General features: G+C 33.5%; 5 protein-coding genes across 5 annotated transcripts; all 5 read right to left on the reverse strand.

The window, feature by feature from the left end:
• Positions 1 to 2,149: 2,149 nt before the first annotated feature.
• Positions 2,150 to 3,715, reverse strand: LOC140889551 (uncharacterized). Its single transcript, XM_073297265.1, has 3 exons — positions 3,353 to 3,715; positions 2,753 to 3,281; positions 2,150 to 2,259 (listed from the first exon to the last, which is right to left on the reverse strand). Exons 1-3 carry the CDS (start codon positions 3,713 to 3,715, stop codon positions 2,150 to 2,152), a joined length of 1,002 nt encoding a protein of 333 aa, XP_073153366.1.
• A 294-nt stretch (positions 3,716 to 4,009) lies between these two features.
• Positions 4,010 to 5,223, reverse strand: LOC140889552 (uncharacterized). Its single transcript, XM_073297266.1, has 3 exons — positions 4,936 to 5,223; positions 4,636 to 4,819; positions 4,010 to 4,452 (listed from the first exon to the last, which is right to left on the reverse strand). Exons 1-3 carry the CDS (start codon positions 5,221 to 5,223, stop codon positions 4,010 to 4,012), a joined length of 915 nt encoding a protein of 304 aa, XP_073153367.1.
• A 2,296-nt stretch (positions 5,224 to 7,519) lies between these two features.
• On the reverse strand, positions 7,520 to 10,053 carry LOC140892371 (cis-prenyltransferase 4, chloroplastic-like). Its single transcript, XM_073301229.1, has 3 exons — positions 9,626 to 10,053; positions 9,463 to 9,530; positions 7,520 to 8,414 (listed from the first exon to the last, which is right to left on the reverse strand). The coding sequence occupies exons 1-3, from the start codon at positions 10,028 to 10,030 to the stop codon at positions 7,967 to 7,969; spliced, it is 921 nt and encodes a 306-aa protein (XP_073157330.1). The 5' UTR covers positions 10,031 to 10,053; the 3' UTR covers positions 7,520 to 7,966.
• Positions 10,054 to 10,397: 344 nt separating this feature from the next.
• Positions 10,398 to 16,033, reverse strand: LOC140891059 (protein root UVB sensitive 5-like). The gene is made up of 15 exons (XM_073299306.1): positions 15,868 to 16,033; positions 15,728 to 15,787; positions 15,017 to 15,174; positions 14,782 to 14,882; positions 13,913 to 13,971; positions 13,638 to 13,684; positions 13,480 to 13,558; positions 13,333 to 13,405; positions 12,881 to 12,970; positions 12,436 to 12,495; positions 12,229 to 12,342; positions 11,949 to 12,009; positions 11,759 to 11,877; positions 11,270 to 11,362; positions 10,398 to 11,193 (listed from the first exon to the last, which is right to left on the reverse strand). The coding sequence occupies exons 1-15, from the start codon at positions 16,005 to 16,007 to the stop codon at positions 10,963 to 10,965; spliced, it is 1,485 nt and encodes a 494-aa protein (XP_073155407.1). The 5' UTR covers positions 16,008 to 16,033; the 3' UTR covers positions 10,398 to 10,962.
• Positions 16,034 to 19,854: 3,821 nt separating this feature from the next.
• On the reverse strand, positions 19,855 to 23,602 carry LOC140891974 (thylakoid ADP,ATP carrier protein, chloroplastic-like). The gene is made up of 10 exons (XM_073300691.1): positions 23,241 to 23,602; positions 22,572 to 22,628; positions 22,121 to 22,183; positions 21,937 to 21,993; positions 21,771 to 21,854; positions 21,424 to 21,492; positions 21,217 to 21,329; positions 20,947 to 21,116; positions 20,571 to 20,649; positions 19,855 to 20,344 (listed from the first exon to the last, which is right to left on the reverse strand). Exons 1-10 carry the CDS (start codon positions 23,571 to 23,573, stop codon positions 20,221 to 20,223), a joined length of 1,149 nt encoding a protein of 382 aa, XP_073156792.1. The 5' UTR covers positions 23,574 to 23,602; the 3' UTR covers positions 19,855 to 20,220.
• Between the last annotated feature and the right edge of the window lie 349 nt (positions 23,603 to 23,951).

Genomic DNA, 23,951 nt, shown 5'->3' on the forward strand with positions numbered 1-23,951 from the left:
ATGATTATTGTGAACTTTTTGTGTTTTGGGTTGTTTTTAATTATAGGCAGCTATCGATGTTTTTACTAAGATTCCCATACATATTTTTTTTGTTGTAGTTTCATGTTAATAATGAAACGAAGAAATATAATTTAAGTTTGAAGTAGAATTGAAGCGGCTGAAGCTTGTGGTAATGATGTTGTATATCCTATTTGATGCACCTTGTTTTGATGGTTTTCAGTATAGATCCTTTGTGTTGACTCACTTTTTTCTTGCAGTTTAGAAGATTAAGAAACTGAACCGTGGAACTAAAATGGTGATTTTCTCAAATTTAGCATTTTCTTGCTTCACATTACAAAACATATTTGTAATGTACGTGTATTGTCTATTTTGTTATCCGTGACAGGGCAAGACCTACGTTGTATTCAAAGGACGAAACCCTGGAATGTATAGTACATGGGAGGAAGCGGAGTTGGAAGTTTGCGAATTTCAATCACCTGTTCACCGGTCTTTTCATAGTCGGGATGAAGCGCTGAAAGCTTATACTAATTACATCGAGAAGAGGCATAGATCCGAATCACAGAATACACAGAGAAGCGAGAGTTCGACTTCAACAAACAGGGCAAGATCAACAAATACTTCCAGTTCATTTAATGCCACTGAATCTCGTAGCTTAAGCCAACTTATAGAAGCCCAGTTATAGTTGGCAAATGAGCAAAGACAACTTTCTTTAAGGTCTGCTGAGATATGTGCTGCAATAGAAAGGAAGTTGCGCTCGATGAATTTAAAGGAAGATGCCAAGTAGATGGTGCTTCCATTTCTAATTAATGTTGTGAGATAAATATGTACTCTTTTGAATGTGAATTCAGTGACAAATCTTGACTCTACCTATGGTACTTTTTTGTATAAAGTCTTGTACGTCAAGATGAATCCACAAACATTTTTAAGGGGGAATGTATGTCGAATCTGATTCTGTTGTATGCAAGTTCCATGGTCTATAGACCATGTTCCTTAATTATAGTACAAATATCTAGTAATTATGATTTCTGGCTTATTTTAATTTAGTTGGTTAGTATTAATTATTGGTAATGTTATTGCATATTATAAATTCAATACGAAAGATCTGATCAATTTTTTTTTTTACAACTACTATTTGGCATTGATGTTTTTTCATCATGAATCTGCAGGCTTGAGGATTGATGGCATGGATGTGAATAGAAAATGGTAAGACAATACAGTAAAAAAATCTAATTGATGTATTGTTGACTTGATGCACAACCACCTATTTGTACATTGCTTTGGTGGTTGAGAACACATTTATTTGACTTACTTTTTGTTATATATATGTGCAGCACTATACAATAATAGAGTCCAACTTAGTTCCGGCCCTTGAAAGCTACATCTGTTGTCCACAAAATATGGATGACTCCCCAAGTAATTCGGACTCTAATGCACCATCAAATAACAACACTGATAAATTCCCTCCTGAAATCATAATTCTGTCCAGTGATTCGGAGGACGAAGATGTCGAAGTTGTCCTACTATCTTCTGAAGGTGAGAATGCTAATTCAGGAAGTGAAACAAATGCTGGAAATGGTGACAAAACTGTGTTGGATCGGGCTGATGGCAAGAATGCAATAAGCTGTAAAGATGCAGATGTTTCGATCGCAACCGACTGTGGTGGAGAAGAATCGGAATCATGTCCCTCAGATGAGGCAACCACCGAAACCCCTGCTTCCATCCTAGATGACAGCAGTGGTGACTCCACCTACATACAAAGCTCTCAGTCTTCCAACTCAGTAGATGATGTTTACTGATAAACTATGGTGTCCCGTACTAGTAAATAGTGTTTGGTTAATGAGACTCATATTTCATGCCTCACATTTTGATTGGTTTTGGATCACGGTTATGACTCCTCTTAAGTTATTTCCGTTGTAAGTAGATGTTGCTTACCGTATTGGGCATAAGTACTCTAGTAGTGGTATATATGTTTTGTTTAAGATGGCTACTCATCGGTCAATCAACCAAACATGAAGCACTATTGTAAATGTATGTTGATGCATAATATATGTCTCCCTACTTTGTTTAAGAGGATCTCTCATTCTCCCACACATATCAGTGTTGTAAATTTGTTTTCTTTAAGATGATCTCTTAATCTCACACACATTTTCTAAGGAACATAACAGAAGGAGAAGAATGAGAAACCATAAATTCCAACAATGTTGATAGCAAAGAAATATTGTGTTACAAAATACATAAAACCAATAGTTTCGTTCAATCCTAAACCAAATAGGTGGATCATTAATTGAAAATTTTCACAAGTATATAAAAACATCCGAAAATTATTTTAACTTTGACATATTGTCTTCGTACTGCATTTCCATTAATGATAAGCACCAAATGTCTAGTTCAATACAACATATTATATATAATCTAATTAATTAAGGGAGACTATGAAAATACTGAACTGTACGAATAAAACCATATAATATTATAACATGACAATCACCAAAAAATCAACTGGTGTACTTACAACAAAAGCGCTCGAACAAGTAATATAATCTTGCGCTCGATAAAAGGTTTTTAACCACAAACGCAAGTACACCATAGTCATAAGCATAGACACTACAGCGGCTCGACAATAGAACCCATGGCTTACATAATGTTTTCCAAAACACAAAATATGTAGTGCCCTAGATGCAAAATATCAAAACAAGTTCTTGATCCAATCATCAATCTTTTTGCAGTAGCCGTCGAATCAAACTTAACCTACCCTCATGGGGCAAACGCAAGAACAGTCCTAACTTGCTTGGATTGTCCACCATCAACTCCGCTACAAATACTTTATCATCCATGTTGATCTCTGTCATATGTCCTAATGCGTCAAATGCATTATCCAGAAGGGCAGCTATCTTCTCGTCAGTACCAAGTTGCTTTACGAGATCCGACATAGTTGACTTAGTAATGTCTGCTAAATTGTTGATAGCATTGACAATACCATCATCACTTTCAACATTTTTCTTGCGTTTCTTTGAGTCTCCCTTTCGATTGCTAGTTGCATTAGACAAAGGACTTTGTGACACTGATATTGATTCACCGGCACCCTCTGTCACATTGAAAAAATCAGTTGCCACATATTCGACATCAGTACTTACATCAGTGTTGATGTTCAGAACATCTTGTACAGCAGCCGCAAATGGCTCAACATAGCTCCCTGCTGCCCTATTGTTACCAAATATCTCGCACCAATCATTGAAAAATGGCCAGGACTTATTTCTCATGAGGCGTGCATTATTATCTGACTGTAACACCAATGTACAAAAAATTAGCCTATATAACATGGAAATAATTAAAAGCTAGAACAGGTTTGTACCTTCACAAACTCTTCCCAAGCCTCGTTCGAAGCTTCAATAACTTTGTCGGTGTCATTCCAACCTATACCACTTCGACTTAACATTGACATCAACGAGCCATGTGTTTTCTTCCACACATGAATTTTAGAAACAATGTGAGGATTAGCACGGATATTTGAACCTGGAAACGCTTTTGCGAGCTCAGTTTCCAAGAAAGACAAGTATCCACAACGAAAACCATTTTCGCTCCTAAACCCTCGATGGACTGCTGTTTTTAGAGCTTCGATAAGGGCTTCTTCCTCTCTCACGCTCCAGGTACGACGTGTTTTTTCAGTTTTATTTCCTTTTCCCTTTGCATTGAAAATGCTTGGACCAGATTCCATAGCTGTGTATTTAACCAATGTGTGATGACCTGCATATAATCGGAATTCATTAATTTAAATATAAATATATTTTAGCTAAGGACGTGGGAACACGCATACTGACTTGGATATCATACGGTATGAGTAAAAATGACCAAACATTGAATCAAATAAAGCTTTGATTATATTACACATGATGAGAATCCAAACATAATCAGTCAAACAAGCGAAACATTGATCAAACACTAATAACAACATCAACTAATCTATCACTATAAGAACATAGAAAATTTCAGCAAGATGAAAAACACTGTTTCATGCCTCCCTTTGATACATCGAATTTGCTAAATTGTCTCTCCAAGTGTCCCAAGCTTGAGAAGATGTCAAATTATCTATAAAATCATCACTTGGGCCATGTGTAGGACTACATGTTGTATCTTCCACTTCTTCAACAGGATCATTGGGCATTTGAGTTCGGATAAAGTTATGCAATAAAATACAAGCCATTATCATCCTATTCTGAATTTTCAAAGGATAAAATGTAGGTGATCGAAGCACAGCCCATCTCTTTTTAAGCAACCCGAATGCCCGTTCTATGACATTACGTGCACGACAGTGTTTGGCATTGAAACACTCCTTGTAATTTTGAGGCCCAATAGATGAATTGGCCCAAGCATGTATGTGATAGCGTACTCTCCTATATGGTGTCAAGAACCCTTCCACGTTAGCATATCCATTGTCACATAAATAATAGCACCCTGTCACAAAACAATCATTGGAAATTATAGATCTGAATTTATGAGAATTATGAGATTCAAGCACCGTAGAGTACTATGAATCTCACCGCCAATTAACACATATTTATAGAGGCATTAACTGTACACACTTGTTAATATTACCTCTCGGAACTTTGAGACCTTCAGATCATGTCACAGCATCACGGAGCACCCTTGCATCTGCTGCTGATCCCTCCCAACCACAAAGCGCGTAAATGAAGTTCATATTATGATCACAAACACCCAGTACGTTTATGGCAATAGTACCCTTTCTTGTTCTAAATTTGGGCTGCTCATTTTTTGGAACATGCACACTTACATATGTACCATCCAATGCTCCGAGACAACCCTGAAATTAATTGTCAGATGGTGTAAATACCAAAATTTAATATCATGATGATGATGTTTGGAATTAAATGAGATTATAAACCTATTTTACAAAAAAATATGAAATATCATAATTACCTTGAACCATTTCCAAGTGTCATTTGAAGAGTCTTCGGTAATAGGAATAGGCTTGACCAGAAGTATAGGGTGTAGTTTCAATATGGAGGCCAACACTTCGTGAAAATGATTGCTAACTGTATGACCACTACGCATGTAATCATGTCCGGTAACCCTGTTTTTTTTATGATGTGCTAGAATGGATAAGAACATAGCAACCTTCTCCTCTACCTTCACATATCTAGATTCGACCAGCCCTCCGACATTAGTTAGTAAGTAACACAATCGTGCAAAGGCATTCCGATTCATTCGTAAATTCAAAACACACTAAGCATCGCCAACATCAGTGATCCTATGTAAATGATTAATTTGTTGATTTATTCTTTGTGTCATATTGTAAGACACTTCTCTTCTATGTGTGACACGTCTTCGTTTCGCAACTACATTCTTGTAGTGTCGTGCTAAAACACATACCATCAACAGATTCCCCAACAACATACGATGCACCAATATGATAAGGATAATGTTTCTACGTCGCGTGTCCATTGGTAGAAGTACTTAACAAAACAGAGAAAACATTAGATTGTCAACATATACAATACCACTTAAAAAGAGATGGGTGACTCTATATCAAAATTGGGGTACACCATAAGTGTGCTTCGTGTTTGAGTTTCTTCATTTTCGAGTTTGATATGTAATATCAAACTGACATTTTTTTACATCGAGAAGGATGAAAACAAATAGAAATCAATATATATGTTCATACATCAGTGTAGAATTACTTTGTATTTCTCTTATTTTCTAGGATAAAGGAAGGGTAATAGAAATAAAAATAAAAAATCATTAAATGAGCAATGAACAATGATAAATGAACAGCCAATTAGTTATTGCATAAATAAAATAGTGTTCCCGAACAATAATGTGTAAATGAAGAAATTATATGGTTGCTTTTGGTTACGAAGCTTTTACACAGCAAGATGAAAATCAAGACACCCATTGAAAGAAACAACACAAAATTTTTTTTAAATGGCGCCCAGATCGTTTGTACCTCTTTTTGCTTATTACGTAATCAGCCTTTACACCCGCTTAGCTCAACGAAAATCAGCATTCACAGACACCATTGTTCTTGTACATCGCGTGAGAGAACTCAGATCTAGATTTGAGAATAGTGATAATGAAGCATAATTTTTGGCATTAAAATCGGAATATGAAGGGGCAATATGGTAATGTTGTCCTCTCAATCCAATTTACTGTACACATTTGGATTCTTAAACCCAGCGTGTGGAGTGGATTTGTTTTCCCTATTGCACAGTGAAATATCCCGGGGCTTCGGGAAATGGAGAAAAGCCTTAACGACGAGAGAAACAAGGGATAGGCCATCAATCACAGGGTAATCCCATACACCAAACACAGCCATATAATATTAATTATCAATCCATATAATAATCAATTGAAAGAAACACCATACAAACAATCTTCTTTAATCAATCATTCACACCAAACATTAAAATATCATATCACATATTTAAATTATCCAATCATTATCAACCAATTTATCAATCCAGTTGTTATCCTATCACACAAAGTAAACGCACCCTAATAATTTTATCTATGTTACACGGAGAATGTTATTCTCGATGGATCATTGATATTTATATGATAATATGAACATCTGAATTCAAAATGTATAAAAATGCACCAAGAATGTTACTCCCAACATACGAGATATCTACCTAAAACATTTCTGATGTAGTTTTTTTTCAGAATTACCGTACCAACGAGCAGGTTTGTCGATTGGTTTTTTTAGTAATTAAAATTTATGTGTGTATATAAATATAATTTGGTAAAATTTAATAAGATACTAGCGACGAAACACACGCAATTATAACACACGCAATTATTATATACAAATATAATGCATTGTATATTGAATAATTTGTTAATTTTAAAGTGCTTATTTATTTTTTTTTATTTTTTTCAAATATAAAAAAAAAAATTAGTCAGGAATGAAATTCAGTTTTAATTGATAGAAAGTGATATGATAAAAGTTTGCAGAGAGATTGTAGGGGTACAAAGGAAAAAAATTGAAGAAAACAGATCATGACACCAAAAAGAGTTAGAATAGGATACGCACATTTAATAAAATAACTAGTAAAAGTGCACACGTTATGCGTGTGTGATCAATATAATATAAACCAAATTCATTTCAGTTTCTTTCAACATAGAAGAAGTAGGTATAGTTATTAATAATGTGTAGAATGCAGTTTTCAAAATGCAAGACAATTTTTTTGTTTTTGTATTTCACCTATTTTTACCATTTTTTTAATATAAATATATTAAATTTTAAATAACTACCAAGGATTAAATGGTAAATATAATTTAGTGTCATCAAAACGTACCAAAACGGTTTTTAGAAGTGGCTCAAGTTTTATAAGATAGTAAGATAATAAAGATATAAAGTAAGTAAATAAAAAGTGTCTAAACACCTAATTAATGAATGCTCACAACCCGATAACTCAATACTTCTTTTACTTTCTTATATATATATATATATATATATATATATATATATATAAATATATATATATATATGATACTCCACATTTCCTCAATAATAAATAATAATGTAAACCTAACAAGTGCTGATAAAATCAACACCCAAAAAAAATCTGGTATCCAATGTTCAGCCAACAAGAACATAAATACAAGTGCTGGAAAAGTCGTAGGAGCCGTCTAAGGGGATGTACTTGTTGGGTGGCTAAAACTTGTGAATTTCACTTCGATGCAAATGTTTGTTGATTTTCAGGAGCAATCTTCAGTCCGTTGCAAGACGATACAGATATCATCTGCTTAGTCAGAATATTGTTCATTGTAGTAATTGCTCTCTGCTACCAGTATCCAAGATACTTTATGTTATCTTGGAAGAAGTTTCATATGATTCGGCTTCTGAGTTCTGATGTCAAGAATTTTTCAAGGGGGGCGAGGCGAATGGGTAAATGAGACTTTTGGACGATCTCTTGTGTAGTCCATTTACCATCCAACTCACTACAATTCAAGAACTTCTTCCACCGTATCGTCTCTGCCTTTGCTGAAAGGAGAGCAAAGCCTTCACAAATTCATCTTCTCCAAAATCAGGCCAGAGCGAATTTGCAAAATACAGTTCCGTGTAAGCCAGTTGCCACAACAAGAAATTACTGATCCTAAGCTCACCACTCGTCCGTATTAGCAGATCAGGGTTCGGAAAGTCAGTACAGTTTGTTTCCAGTTCACTTTCGAGTAAAAACTTATCGATGTCTTCTGGTTCAATGAGACCGTCTTTCACTTTCTGTGCGATATTTTGGCAAGCTTGCACGAGATCGTTTTGGCCACTGTAATTAACTGCAAGAATGAGGTGAAGCTGAGAGTTGTTCTTCGTAGTTTCAGCCGCTTCACTTAGCAAGGCCTGAAGTGGTTTGGGAAGTTTAGTGCAGTCTCCAACAAGAGAAATGCGAACCTTCTCTCTGTCCACAACCATTATGTAAAAGATAAACTTCATTGTATCCCAATAGATATGATATAGTAATGCACGTATCACCACTACAAGAAAGCAAAAACATAAAAGACAATTTTCCAAGATGCAAAAACACGGAATTTTGAATCATATATTATTATTATTATTATTATTATTATTATTATTATTATTATTAAATATTACAATTATTGGTATAAATCATAAATTAAAAAGCACAAAATAAATTCCAAAATTTCAAATGTTTGAATGAAATATTTTTTATTTTTAATTCAAACTATCCCAAAAAATTTACGAAAACAATGAAAAAGTACATGAAGATGAAAAGAGATAGTTAATTACATATATATAGTGAGAGAGAGAGAGAAATGCATTTTGAATATGGGAGAGAATGACATATAAATTTTAGAAATTCATCCAAATCTTTGTGATAGACCAAAGACATTTTTTTACAAATTATAGTTGTACCTTATGCATTAATGTTTATATGTCAATGAATTTCATGTAGTCATTAAAAATCCATTGACATTTTGAATAACACTAGGCTTTTGTAGAGTTTTTAGAAATCAAGGTTGAATATTTCTTGACTTTTAAAATTCAAAAAAAATCTATTTTTAATACCACTATATTTCTATAGAGTATATAAAAGTCCTCCGAACTTTTAAAATCCACAAAAATAATTAAATGTCATCAATTCTCCTCCATCGAATACACAAAATTGGAATCAACTCACATAAGCATCATCCGCAACCCGCTAGCTCTAATGAATGACAGTTTCATAGAGAAACAATTAAAACAAAAGAAAATCTTGGTAGCAGTAGCATCAAAGTTAACCAATAATTCAAACTCAACAACAAAGTAATAGTCCAAAAGTATCTCACCAACCGAAAGATAGAATTTTGATCAATCTAAAGAATGACGCACACACACAACAAGATGCTGATTTATCACCAAAATGAGAATCCCATTGAACCACGAATAACATAATGAATCATTTCTCATAAATCAATAACCAACCAGAAGCAAATTCAAAGGAATACCTTATCAAATGTTGGAGTTCATTTCTCAATCCTCTCTCCAACAACCCCATCAAGAAATTTGTCTCCATCTAAAATCAAATTATTAGTAGAAAAAAAAAAACACAAAATCAAGTAAAACCAAACAAGAGCATTTTTCTAAAAGTGAAGAAGTATTTTACTATACTTTGGGACGAACCCAATTGTCCGATGAGAAAGCAAAGACCGTAAGAACCCTGATCCCCCACTTGCAGCACAATTCCACGAGTCTCCGTAAAGCCCGAGCCCCGGCCTCGTAACCCGACCCGGATGGCAAACCCCTCATCCGGGCCCACCTCCGGTTCCCGTCCATAATCACCGCCACATGGCTTGGCATTGACTCCTCCCGGAGCCCCGGAGGAAGCGGAATCGGGTCTTCCTCCGTATAATGAACAGGCGGCAAGCCATTGATTGATACGCCATTTCGCGGCGCTCCGGTCGCCGTGGCAGCTTTCGAAACGAAGGAAAAAGAAGGACGGCGCGTGGTCGGAGGGAGGAGTTCATGGAGCGGCGCGTGAGGGAAGCTCTGATGATGGATTTGGAAAGCTGCCATTGCACTGAGGAGATAAGACTCAAAAGAACAATTACTTTATACTAGATTATATCATATTATAAATTTTATATTCTTTGTTTAAAAATTATCAGAAATAAAAAGAATAATTTATCAGAAATAATAGTGAATTTAATCCCATTTTGTAAAATATAAAAAATATTATATTCTATATTGCCGTGAAAGGCTAGAAATCATCCTTTCAAAAGAAAAGAAAAGAAAAGGCTAGAAATCATTGTAATACACCTACATAAGATAAATCATTAGTCTTTCTTGAATCATCATATGTTGAATCTGATTTTAAATTGGATTTACTTGATTCATCAAAATAATAATGTTAGGATCAATTTAAATGCGAGAAGGGATTACATTGAATAACATATATTCGGCGAAAGTCCACATAAGTTCAATTCCTACTCGTTTCCGCACATGCGGGAACAAGTAGAGGCAACAAGTAAACAACAGAGCCAGCATAAATCTACAATAAAATTTGTGTTGAGAAGGGAAAAACTTCAAAATCCAGCTTCCCAAGAAATGGCAGCCCAGGAGGTTAACCTTATACTTCAGTCACACCCCATGGAAGAGGAACTTTAGCAAGATGCTGATGCAATGGATAACGTACTTTCAAGGACCATTGGCGAAAAGGATGCCGACTCATTGAAAAGCAAGACGGTGTTAAAACGACAATGCCTAAGGTCTCCTTGGAGTTGGAACTCAGCTTCAAAGGATAGAAAAGCAGATTAGGAGCAAGAATGGACCCAGAAACTTCAGAGGAGTCGGGGGAATAGGATGAACAATGAAATTCAGCGGGTGAAACTTGAATTTTTAAAACACGACACATAAGTTGATTTTTGTTTCAAGGTGGCACTACTCTGCCTGCCGTTTTCAGGAGTGTTTTCAGATCGCCCTTGCTGAATTGGAAGTGAAAGGATCGATCACAAAGTATGGTGTTCCTGTACTGAAATTTCTTTCGGCACCTTTAAAATTATTTGACTTGCATCCCATCCAGATGCTTCAAGTTGTAGCAGGAAGTCATCAAACCTAGTATTCAATTCCACCAAGCTTTGCTCGAGTTGATGGAAGGTGTCGTTTGATTTACTCCAGTTTTGATGGAGCCAGTATGATTGCCACACGCTTCGCAACACTGATACGCTTGTAGCTCCTTCCTGTAGAATAAACTAGCTTGATAAATTATCGACATTGTTAGAAAATTCGTATGCATTCATATGGCTGCATGTATACCTTAAAGGACACAAAGACCTCATATTCTGTTTGATGTTGGTGCAGAACAAGAAAGTATTTCTCTTCTGCGTAAAGTTTGAGAAGCATCCTCAACTGTTAAAAGAAAATGGAGAAAATCAACCATTTGAACTCTAGCATAACATTTTAATCAATTTGATTGTAATTCTACAAATTTAAGTTCACAATGGGGCAAATAAATTGATGTTGTAATAAAATAAATTAATGCTCCATCTGGATTGGCGGATAGATTTCAAATTATGATTTGAAATAAAAAAATGTCAATGACTCCATTGAAGTAACTAGTAAGAATTTCAAATCGATCACTATGATAAAAATATAACTCAGAATAATCTTTGAAGGATTTCAAATCGATAAATTTAGAAATTAATATTTGTGGATTTGTTTGAATGATTGAAATCTTTTCATTGCAAATCCCTGAATCCAAATGCATATGAGGAGAAATTGACAACTGAGAAAATAATATCGTACCATGAAGCCACGTGTCTTGCCTGTAATCATCTCCTCCAAGGATACACCAAATATAATTCTTGGTTTTATAAACCTTTCCCATAATAATATATCTTCCATTTTGTTACAGTCATTGATTCCTGGCCGGAAGGATGTTTATTTATTCATCCAGATAAAATTGCTAAAGTAGATGACACAAGAATAAGCTTACCTGGAACTCTCCGGTACAACACATGCGAATTTACCAGTATACGAGCACGCTTAAGATTTATCTGCCAGAAAATGATGAGTAAAGGATTTAAATGCAGCTAACCAACGTAAAGCAAGAATATTTCCTATTATTAGTCTCTCTTGTTTATGACATAGATACTATAAAAACCTTCGTCAATCTAGTTTAAGGAGTTCGGATATAAAAAATACATTTTATAAATTTGCACAAGCATGTAGAATTGTTACCATCTCTGGTTTAACATGTACAAGAAATTGCTTACTGTATTGAACCGCAGAACAGAGAGGGACAAATAGCGCAACCAAAGGTGTAGCAGCCGCATGCCCAGCCAAGTTAATGCCATCGTAGGATATGATGACGAAATACCACGAGTATCCTACATATAGCTTAATTGAAATGAATGAAGAATGAACCTTGAAATGAGTGGAGATTGATATCATGAGAAATTGATAGCCAGGTATCTACATACCAAAGCAAGTATGCCTAGACCTAGTCCAACTAGCTCAGCAGCTACTTCCCAAACTTCTTCCTGCCGATTTTGGCGCAAAAAAGAAAAACAAGAAAGAAAAATATTGTGAAATTAACCTGTAATTGAATTAGTTCTGTAGTAGTAGCATTACCTCTATTTCCATAGTTTGGCAAAAGCACAATTATAATACATAGCACAACAAATTCTCGCTAATTGGATGTCACCACAAAGGTATCTTAAAATCCTAGCATAGGTTGTTTCCAGAATCATGAAAGATCTAAAAGATCGGTGAAGTGGTATTCAACCCCTCCCACTCATTAAATTAACAATATACAGCAAGCATGTAACCACGATAAAGGGATGCAATCAGAGGACCTATGCCAAATCTTAAATCAACCATCTGAGCAACACATTTCTGATAGCAAAAATGATCATAGCCGCCTACCTTTGCAGAGACCTCTCCCAGATTTCCTGAGATCGCAAAATGGTTTTGTATAACCCGGAATGATGGATCTCTTAGGCCCCTCCCAACAGCCTGCAAAGGCAGGAATATTATTGGAAAAAGCAACAAACCATATGATTTGTCAACTTCCAGTTTGGATATTCTTGTGATAATAATTTGAGCACACGTTTTCCAGGTTTCTAGGTATTGAATACCAGTAATCTATAATGTGGTTCTTCGTTACGAATGGTTAAATTTTCTAGTTCCAGAAATTTTGTATACCATATCAATTGTTTAACTACTATAAACATCAAAAGTGAGTCTTCAGACTAATTTCAGAAAACATAGTATAGGCATCACCATTCTTCTAAATGTGGCCACATTTTTCAAAGCACAAAAGGGGCACAAATTATAGACACTTAGGGTGACCTACAAAAAAAATGAAGTAACTTTACCTTGGCAAGATTACCAACTGATGCCAATGGCAAGAAATAAGCAGGATATAACTGTGTGCTGAGATCAAAGATGCTGCAACAAGAGTTCATATTTACATCATAGAATGATGAAACAGCTCTTCACACTTCAAGAAGTAGAATTCAGACCTTCCTGCACTACCAATGAAGTCCGCATACAAGCGCCATTGTTTAGGATCATTGTCGAAAAGATTACCAAATCTTCCACCTGAAAATAAAGAAGCCATAATCACTCAAAATTTCATATCAGTGGTATCCTTTCTAATGGCGACAGTAGATATCCAGACCAATGAATAATCGACCAAGAGCACCAATGCCATCCTTAGACACCCATCTGCAGAAACAAGAACAATCCTACATTAATACTCTGAACTCCAGCATTTTAAGAGAATAAAAGTGTCTCTTTAACATCTTTCAAAAATATTTACCATCGAAAAAAAACTTTACCAATAGAGCAGGGTGATTACCATGCCGGACACATCATAAATTAATGTTAAGACCACACAAAAGTAAAATGAAAGACTGCAAAAAACAGCTCATTACTAAGAGTCGTAAACTATACCTGATTGTGGCGGCGGCAGCGGCTGCAGTGGATCCTGAAAATGACCCTATTCCAACAGCCTGTATTTAACAACACAAAATTTTGAACGGTGAACATCAAGTACACTAGTGCGGAACAACGGTACAAAGTTGACATCAATGATTTGAATGGAAAAGCAAAGTTATTTTAAAAAATTGTTTATGCCATAAAATAATAGGAAAAATTGATTTTTTGTTCCTGTATGTTTGTTTCTTTGCGATTTCGGTCTTATATGTTGTCAGACTTCGGTTTTAATCTGCAATCTTTGTTTTTTTTTAAAAAATTTTAGTCCTTTTTATGACGTGACACTGGTATAGCATCAAGATAGCGCCGATGTGGAGCTGGCGTGTGTAGTGTCACATCAACATTTGCAATGAGAAAAACTAAAATTGCCAAAAATCGCAATATACAGGACGACTGAAACTGAAAACATAATAGACCAAAATCACAAAATAACAAAATTATCGGACCAAAATTGCATTTTTCCCTAAGAGATAATATAAAAGCATGATAACATTTACATGATTTTAGGAAAGATATGTGAAGACTTTACCCATGGCATCCTCCATGCGAACAAAGAAAAATTGCCCTTTTGTTTTTGTTGAAGAGTTGCAAATTTAGAGCCTTGAATGCATTCAAAGGAATATGAAAATTGAAACAAAGTTTCTGTCAGATTTCAAGATGTACTTAACCTCTAAGCTCTACTATAATCCAACTAAAATTTTTCAGAGTTGGTAATGTTCTTCCATAGTCCATACACTGATGAAATAAAGAAGTTTTGAAATGTTTGCTGATTTTTTACAAGGTAACATACCCTAGCAGAATTTACGGCCTGAATTAGATTCACATGCCTTTAAAAGACTGGAAGTGACCAGTGTATGACAAATCCATCCCGTCACATTTGTTGGGAACTGAAGCAATATGTAGTCCAAGTAATCATCTGAAACAGAATCTGCAGGGCACCCAAAATATGAAATCAAACAAATAGTAATGCCCAAAAAGTTCTTATAAGTTATAACCATGCAGAGACATGATTGAACGATGACATTTAAGTGGCACTTAAAAGGTAAAGATATAGCATATCACCAGGGAAGCCAGCAGGCAGAATGAAGTCCTTGATAATTGTGGGAAGCCAGCATAGTTCTGTGTCATGTTCCACGAAGTCGGAACCTTGAGATACACTAGTTTCAGGTAAACGTTCCCCAAGGATTGTTCTAATCCTTGAATCACTCTCTATGATATATCTGATTAAGTATACATTTATACAAACAAACTGCTCATCAAAACACGATTACAAAAATAATCTAAAATAACGACAAGCGCAACTTATTAGAATTCCAAGCTAGTACCATTAAGTAGTACTATCACCCGATCACATTACAAAAAAATGAATATATATATATATATATAGTTTATAAATTCACATATAACAACTTGCTACATCAACTTGCAATTATCAAACCATGCCAGCTAAACTTACTAGACTTTCAAGAGGTAGAACCCTTCGGAAGTATTACTACGACACACATTACAAAAACAAAACTAAAATTAAAACCATTAGACGGCAAATCGCTAAATCAACACGTGGTTATATATATACTATGAAAAACCAATGGAAGCTAAACATACTAGGCTTTAAGCATCAAGGGGCATTTATAAATACTACTGCCATACACACATTAAAAATTATATCTGAATATAGAAACAAACAGATTGCTACATAAGCATGGAATTACATAACTTGTAAAAAAAACTCGCTGCAAGCTAAACTTTATCAGGCTTTCAGGCTGTGAGCACCTTTTCGAAGTCCCATTTCCGTATTTTTCCAGTAGAATCAAACGTGGTTGGCTTTCCTCACTGTGACCAATCAGAAAAATTCAAAAGAAGCCGACTTTGTATACAGCTGAATCGGAAGTGAAACGAAAATCGATTCTTACTTGGAAAACTGGGGGCCCTCTGCTCCGGCGGATGGAACCGGATGACAGGACACCCGGAGCCGCTCAAATCTCGCCTGAGTTGGCTTTCTGCCGCAATCAATGAAGATGTTCTGGTGAGAGAGGCGCAATGGGGAAGCCATTTTCAAGAAGACAATGGATGAGAGGGATGCAAATGCAAGTACGAACTCGCGTCACACACTTTGAAATCGTAATCGACTCTAAATTATTATCATTTAAAAATATTAAATAATAATTTTTGAATAATTACTTCACTTCAATTGAATGAATTCAAAATATTAAAAGTGTCATGTAAGTTTTTTATAAAACAAGTCAACGCGATCTATATCTTTAAAAACAAATTATGATTTGGATAAAAAATAATAGATTTCGATCAAAAAATTGATCGAAAGAAAGTTTTGTGCAAATTCAATTAATTTAGTTATCTTACAAATTGTACCACGTTTGTGCAATCAAGTCAAATCGAAATCGTAACCAAAGTAAAATTTGTAATTTTTATTTTTTTTAAAAAAAAAAAGGACTCGGTTATAATCGCATTGACAAATGGAAGCCGAAACGATATATAATCCAAATAGAAGGATGGGGAAATATTCGGCCCACTTATCCGATACAATAAAACGTCTATCAATCAACAATATTGATATCGTAAAATTTTATTAATTTAGAGAAATATTGATTCAGCAATAAATTAATAATTTATTATTGTAAAGATTAATTTTTTTATTAAAATAATATAAATATTAATTTTTTAAAATATAATATAAATTTAATTACATTAAAATTGTATTTCACTAATACTTGCCTCATATTATTTCAATAAATATACAAAAAATTAATTATGTAGATATATTATTATATATGTATATAAAAAATAAATTATACTCATATTTTTAATAATTAAATAATAATTTTTTTACTTATTAATCCAATTAAATTCATCGTATAAACAAAAACAATAATAAAATTAAATTTCCTAGAAAAAAAACAACAAGAAAATCATATTTTGTTAAATTATACTAGTTATTTTTGTAATTTAGTGAATTATTAATTATAATATTGATGGGACTATAGGTTGATACAAGGGTCTAATAAAATTATTATCTTATTAATTGATCAAATTTATCAATTTAATACATTTATCACAAGTCAGGACCCAGAAAAAATATTATTTGATAGAGATTATTAATTTATCGAGTATTAAATTATCGAGGTTTTGCTGTATTATTTTTTTCTACTTGTTTAAATGCTCGTATTTTAGAGAAATTTATATTTTTATTCTTACATGTTTATCTTTTTATCTTTTGGTTTTTCATAATATCAAAATTTAGTTTTATTCTCGCATCTTACATATTGATGTTTTTGCTAGCTTAGAAACATAGTTATATTTTATTTGAGTAAATTCATTTTGGTACACAATTGGTAAAATGTCAAATTGGTACAATAAATATTGAAAATGACTTAGAGTCCGTTTGGATTTCAAAAAAATTTCTAAAAAAAAGTGTTTTTTTAAGTTTTAATTTTGTGCTTTTGAAAAAGCTCTAAATTTGGTTTTAAAAAGTATTTTTTAAGCGCTTAAATGATCATCCAAACACCTTATAAACTATAAAAGCAATTTTTTTAAAAAAAAAAAAATGCTTTCTAGCTTGGCTTTTGATATCAAATGGGGGCTTAATTGATATATGATCAAGTTATAAGTCAATTTTACTTTTTACATAAATTATTTTAAAGTATAATATTTTTGTTAAATTAAAATAGATTCACATTTTACTTTCCAAAATAATTATTGATACAATTATAAAGAATTTATATTTATTTAAAATTTTATATTATCAAAGGATATCGTACTCATTGTACAAGAATATTATAAATATTAATTAATAAAAACATGTACATATACACATGTATATAACAATTAATAAATTATATATTCAAAAATGATATATATTAAAAATATATAATAAATGATATTTTTCTATTTATCTATGTTATAATATTATTATTTATAATAATCAAATTTAAAATTGATACATATATATATATACATATGTGTGTTTTTGTCTTTTCATTTATGATACACAAATTTCACTTTGAATATTATTCATTTATGATACACAAATTTCACTTTGAATATTATTTCATATGCATGATATAAATTTTTTATAATATAATAATTAGTAATATGAATTTTTTTTTACAATTGCAATCAATAAAATATTTAAAAGACAAAATAATATCTAGTTCAATTTAATAACGGGAAAAATCTCGGTTCAATCATAAATGTTAGAACACATTTCCGGTTCAGTTCTAAATGTTTGAACGTTCCTGGTTTGGTCCCAAATGTTTTCCAAAAATTCCCGGTTCAGTCATAAATGTTTTTATGTTTCCGGTTTGGTCCCAAATATTTTAAAAAGTTTCCAGTTCAGTACTAAATGTTTTACGTTCCAGATTTCGTCCTAAGTATTTTTCAAATTTTTTCGCTTTGGTCCTTCCATCTACAAACAAAGCGTGATAAAAAAAAACTTACAAACAAAAGAAAAAGTTAAATAAAATAGAAGGTAATAATAATAATAATAATAATAATAATAATAATAATAATAATAATAATAATTTCTTCCAAATGAAAATATAATATAAATTATGCAAAATAAAATTATAGAATAAAAAAATAATTGAACGGTGCAATCTTATAGTTAAAAATATTATCAATCACAAACAAATAAACAAATGTTTTAGCAAATAACTAGTATTACTTATTTCACAAAATATTTGAAATTTTCAATAAATTTTTCAAGAGAAGAATACTTATGGTTAACAATTGAAAAAATATAATGAATTATTTGACCACCGTTAAAGTAGTGATTTGAAATTAAGTTTTATTTAATAATAAATTTTTCTCAAATACTAATGATTTAAATTATAAAAAGTGTTTTAAAAAGATATATATCTTTTTCCAACCTTCAAATTTTTTCTTAAATTTGCAAGCATAATGAATGAGAATATAACAAAATTAATAAAAATGTGAAATAACATCATTAAATTTTAATTTCTCAAGTTTCGTTTATTTTATTTAAGTTTTTATTTTGTAGCATCATGAATTTAATATTTTCATTTTGAACATTGTGTAAAATTGATTTAAATTTGGATAAAAAATCTAATAAATTTGTGTTTTATTTACAACTTGTTTAATGTTAAATATATAATAAATAATATAAAAATCAATCATAAATGATAGTTTTGCTAATGCTACCCACCTCACGTGCCCACCTTTATGCCCACCTATGAGGTGGCAATCATCCAATGGATGAGATGAATCATATACAAATGGTTAATCCAATGGATAAGTGTCACCTCATAGGTGGGCATGGAGGTGGGCACGAGAGATGAGCAGCATAGCAAAACTCTCATAAATGATATAATACTACGCGGTGTTAGTTTTAACACACGAGTAGATGAAAAAATCAAACCGGTAAATTTTGAAAAATATTTGGCACAAAATCGGCAATGTAAAAATTTTTAGGACTGAACCGGGAACTTTTAGGAAACATTTAGGAACAAACCGGGAACGTATAAACATTTAGGACTGAACCGAAAACTTTTAGGAAATATTTAGGATCAAACCGGGAACGTCCAAACATTTAGGACTGAACCGGGAATATGTTCAAATATTTAGGACTGAACCGAGATTTTGCCCATTTAATAACAATATTCAACATAAAACCAATAAATATTTAAAAGACAAAATATATATCTAGTTCAATTTAATAACAATATTCAACTTAAAACCAATTTAAATAAATAGCAAAATTAACTTTTGAATTTGATCATATACCAATTAAATCATTTTCATTATTTGATGTACCAATTTGACATTTATCAACAGTTTATCTCTTCATTTATCAAAATATTACGAACAATACTTAGAAAACAAAGCATGCAAATTTTAAATTAATACACACCATAAAACCCTGCTTTAACAAAACCAAATTTCTCTGCACAACAAAGCATGCAAAATCTATATTTTAAGAGCCCTCATTTTAACTTTTAAGAGCATATATATTATGTTGGTGGTCCATAGGTCTATGTTTTTTGACATTGTCTTTGCTACATCGAGTGTTTTTCAATTTCACTTTCACCCCATGTACCATCGCAAGTCTAGACCGTACATTCCTTGAATCATGTGCTCTTAAAAGTTAAAATGAGGGATATATATTATATCCTAGAAATACACATGAAGGAATATGAATAATAGCTGCATACATTCAATAACTCACTAAGAAATAGAATTAACTCATAAAAAAATGGATGTTCTCGAAAACAGGCCTTCCATGAATTGGTTTAGACAAGACTAGTGCTACCAACTTCCTCTTGTTTCTTCTGATTCTCGTTTTTTATTTTTAGAAGTTCCTTCTCCGCAGCCGCAATGAGACTCTTGACAGCATCAAAGGTCGTAAGCCTTATGCTGTAGATGGGGTTGGAAAAGAAAAAAACGGAACAATTAGCAAAATTGTTAGCTTGTAGGAAGCCATATATCAATATTAGAGAACTCAGTTTCGGATTTTTTTTAAAAAAAACGAAATCAAACATTGCCTCAGATTCTAATAGCGGTATATAATCCACTGAAATCCGACCCCACAGTGACTAAATTGTTGCGTGCATATGTTTGTCAGAAAGAAAGAGATGCAAACCTGCTGTTGGGTAAGGACTTCAATGCATTTGCCACAAAACCCCTGTAGAGTCCCACAACACCATCACGCGCCACAATGCCTGAATCAAAATGTTCAACCAGACAATTAGCAACTTCTAGCGGGAAGAAACTTGAGTACCCAAGCAAACAATACAAGGAAAGGAAGTCAATTATAATCTCTAATCTCATTATGCTAGCTTTTATATATGAATACATACATTTTTCATATACAGTGATATAAATCCAGAGTATGCATCACTCATCTTATGCATTGTTTATGCTTACGACATCCAAAACTACCAGAAAAAGGTAACATATTGAACTTATTCTAAATGCATTCCAAAACTTGATGAAGAGTAAGTAGTGTGCCATTGTACCTGGAAAAGCATCCAAAACTGTCACATAAGGAGTACCCTTCATTTGCATTTGTCGTCTAATTGTGTCCAGAGGATAGCACAAGGATGTGGCTACAGTGGCCGACACCAGTGCTGTCACCAGGGATGCTTCAGTCCTTTTTTGATATTTTTCGGGGAGAGCCTTTTTCACCCTGGCATTCAGAACAGGTTCAATTTAAGTCCACATACCTCAAGCTTATTCTGCCTGGACAGCAATATATCTGAACAACGTCTAGAATAATTTATTCTCACAAGTCAAAAACGCAAAAATTCACTGCAATATAGGGCGCAATTCCAATAAGAGAAGGTCCTAGACCGTTATAAAAAGATGCAAAACCTTCCTCTTTTATCATGTTTAAGGCAACCTGCAAGAAAAGGGAGTACAGATGCAATAATTTGTCAGCACATGCAAAGCGCCCTCTCATGTAAAAAGAAAACAAGGGATTAAACTGCCATTACCTGTGTCATAGTTTTGTATCCAGGTTCAACAGCTAACCGCAACCTAAGGACATCTAGCGGATAAGTAACCTGAGCAATTTGAAAGCAAATATAGATTAACAGTTGGTTTTTAGTGCATGAAAGGATGTGTGGTGACACTTAGAACGAGATTTTGACCAACATTGTGACCTTCCAAATATTTGATTTGGTCCCATGAACAAGCACACGACCAAATACAAATTGTACTGACCGGTGACTTTATCTAAACACTTCCAAAAATCCACTAGCTAAATTCACTCTACAGTCTACACATTACTATGGAAAGCACAGAGTAAACCTTTTCTCAGATCTGTTTTAATTTTACTTACGAAAGTTGAAGTCATGCCAGCACAAGCACCTGCTGCTAATCTTCCAAGCACGGAGAGTTCCCCATCCTTTCCTTGAAAAAGTTTCTGAAAAGAAAAAAAAACTGCATCATTCTAATGCATGGATGATCTGATAATATGCTTCCTGTAGGATATAGTTTTGGCTTACCTTGTATGTTTCATAGGCAAATAGCTGTACAGCGCTATAAGGTATTATCCGTATCACCTAGAGCATATGAGAACGATATTAAATGAGGTTTAAAAACTATATAAAGCTTCCATCCTAAATAAAGTCTTTGTATGAACATATGGAGCTCCTTTTTTAAGTTTTATGAAGGGCACGAACATCAAACCTGGGGTAGGTTTCCTTTCCAGTAACCTTTTATTCCTTCTTCCTTCCCAATCAAAGTCAAAGCCTATATTCAAATTCAAAAGTCATGCGAAGATGTTGTGCTGCATCAGAAGAAACTATATAGACGAAACTGCACGTGGACTCATCACTTCAAATAAAAATAGTAAGACGGGTGATGTTATGAAATCAGAACATCTAAGGCCCTTAATGAGGTTGTTTTTGACACATTTATTTGAATTCAGCCTATGGAACAAGTTCATTGTCTTTCATGCTACTCTCAGACAAATTAATATTACTCTAAAGTCTAAACATCCATTTTAACTAGGTTCAATCATCCACTTTATAGTGAAAAAGGCAAAAGTATGTATTTGTTCTGGTCCCCATATAAACAACGTAAAATGTGGAATCTTGTTAGGCAAACAGCTCTGGGAGCATGTATTCAACAAAGATACCTCAATAAATCCTATTCCAGTCTTCACACCTTCTTGTCCAGCTCTGAGTCCATGAGTCTGCGTAAAATTAGAGAAAAAGCAGATAGTATCACAACAAAAATTCACCCTGGTCTTTCGAAACTCAAGATGTCATCTTTTAGTACATAAAACAAAGACAAATCACAATAAGGAAAGATCTCCAGATTCATTGCTTAATTTTAATCTACAAATAATGAAGTACAACTGAACATTTCATCATATAAGAATGCAAGTATCAGCAAGAAACTAATTCGCTTGGATACATCAATAAGACAGCTGCCTGCCGCACGATTCAACTACTACACAGACACATGCTCTAATTTTAACTCGACATTTTACAAATTCTTACATATTCAACAGAAGAAAATTACACGAAATAATCCGTTGTTGAGGATAAAGCATTACCACTTTCTAATCTAGCTTTAGCAAAAATCTCATTGAATACACACTGGAACACCCTAATTTTACACAAAATTAAGTGGAAAGCAAAACATGCAGAATTAATATTTTAATAAGCCGCATTCAAATACTTAAAATAACCGACAAAATTAAATGACAAGCAAAATTTCAGTAGTAAAATTGGAATCGTAAAAATACACACGAAATCCAGGTGGAATAAAAAAACCACACAATTTTGACAGAAAGAAAAACCTGCATAAGCAGTTTAATACGATCTAGTGGCGCGGTGACTGTTTTGGCGGCAGCTCCGGCAACTGCTCCGGCGGCGAATAGCGCGGCGTCTTTAGGAACCAACGCAGCCAAAGCCAATGGATGCTTGATAAGCTGCGCGGACGTCGGCCAGAAGTCCTTCCCCTCCCTCTTCTCCGAGACCGAAACACAGGCAAAATCACGCCCGCCGCCACGGCCACCGCCATTGCAGGCTGCATCCAACCATTTGGAATCGCATTGGTCGGGTTTGGTATAGTCATTCGGGTCAAGACCCGGAATTCTTCGCCATAGGACTGTAGCTCGATCGTTGCTCATAGCTTCAAAGGAAACTTCACAGTGACTATGGGGGAATAAAATGGCTGATCTAACGATGGAAAAGGCTTCACTAATGGGCTTTCTATTGGGCTCATTCTTGCATGGCTCATTATACCAAAAATAAGTAGAATAAAATTTTAAAATTTGAAATTAATAAAAGTTTAGATTATCAAGATTTTTTTTTTTTTGAAGGAGATTATCAATATGTTTTCATATAGTAAATAATTTTTAAATAAAAAAATTGTGTATACTTTTTTTTCTTTTTTTAATAACAAAGCAATATTATTAAACCATATCCGGTTAATTACACTGGAAATAAATGTAGGAGAAGGTGTAACTAGTCCTACCATACCAGACATAGAGACAGTAACATGGACA

Source organism: Henckelia pumila, chromosome 3, assembly GCF_033568475.1.
Source record: "Henckelia pumila isolate YLH828 chromosome 3, ASM3356847v2, whole genome shotgun sequence".
In the NCBI taxonomy this organism is placed as follows: Eukaryota; Viridiplantae; Streptophyta; class Magnoliopsida; order Lamiales; family Gesneriaceae; genus Henckelia; species Henckelia pumila.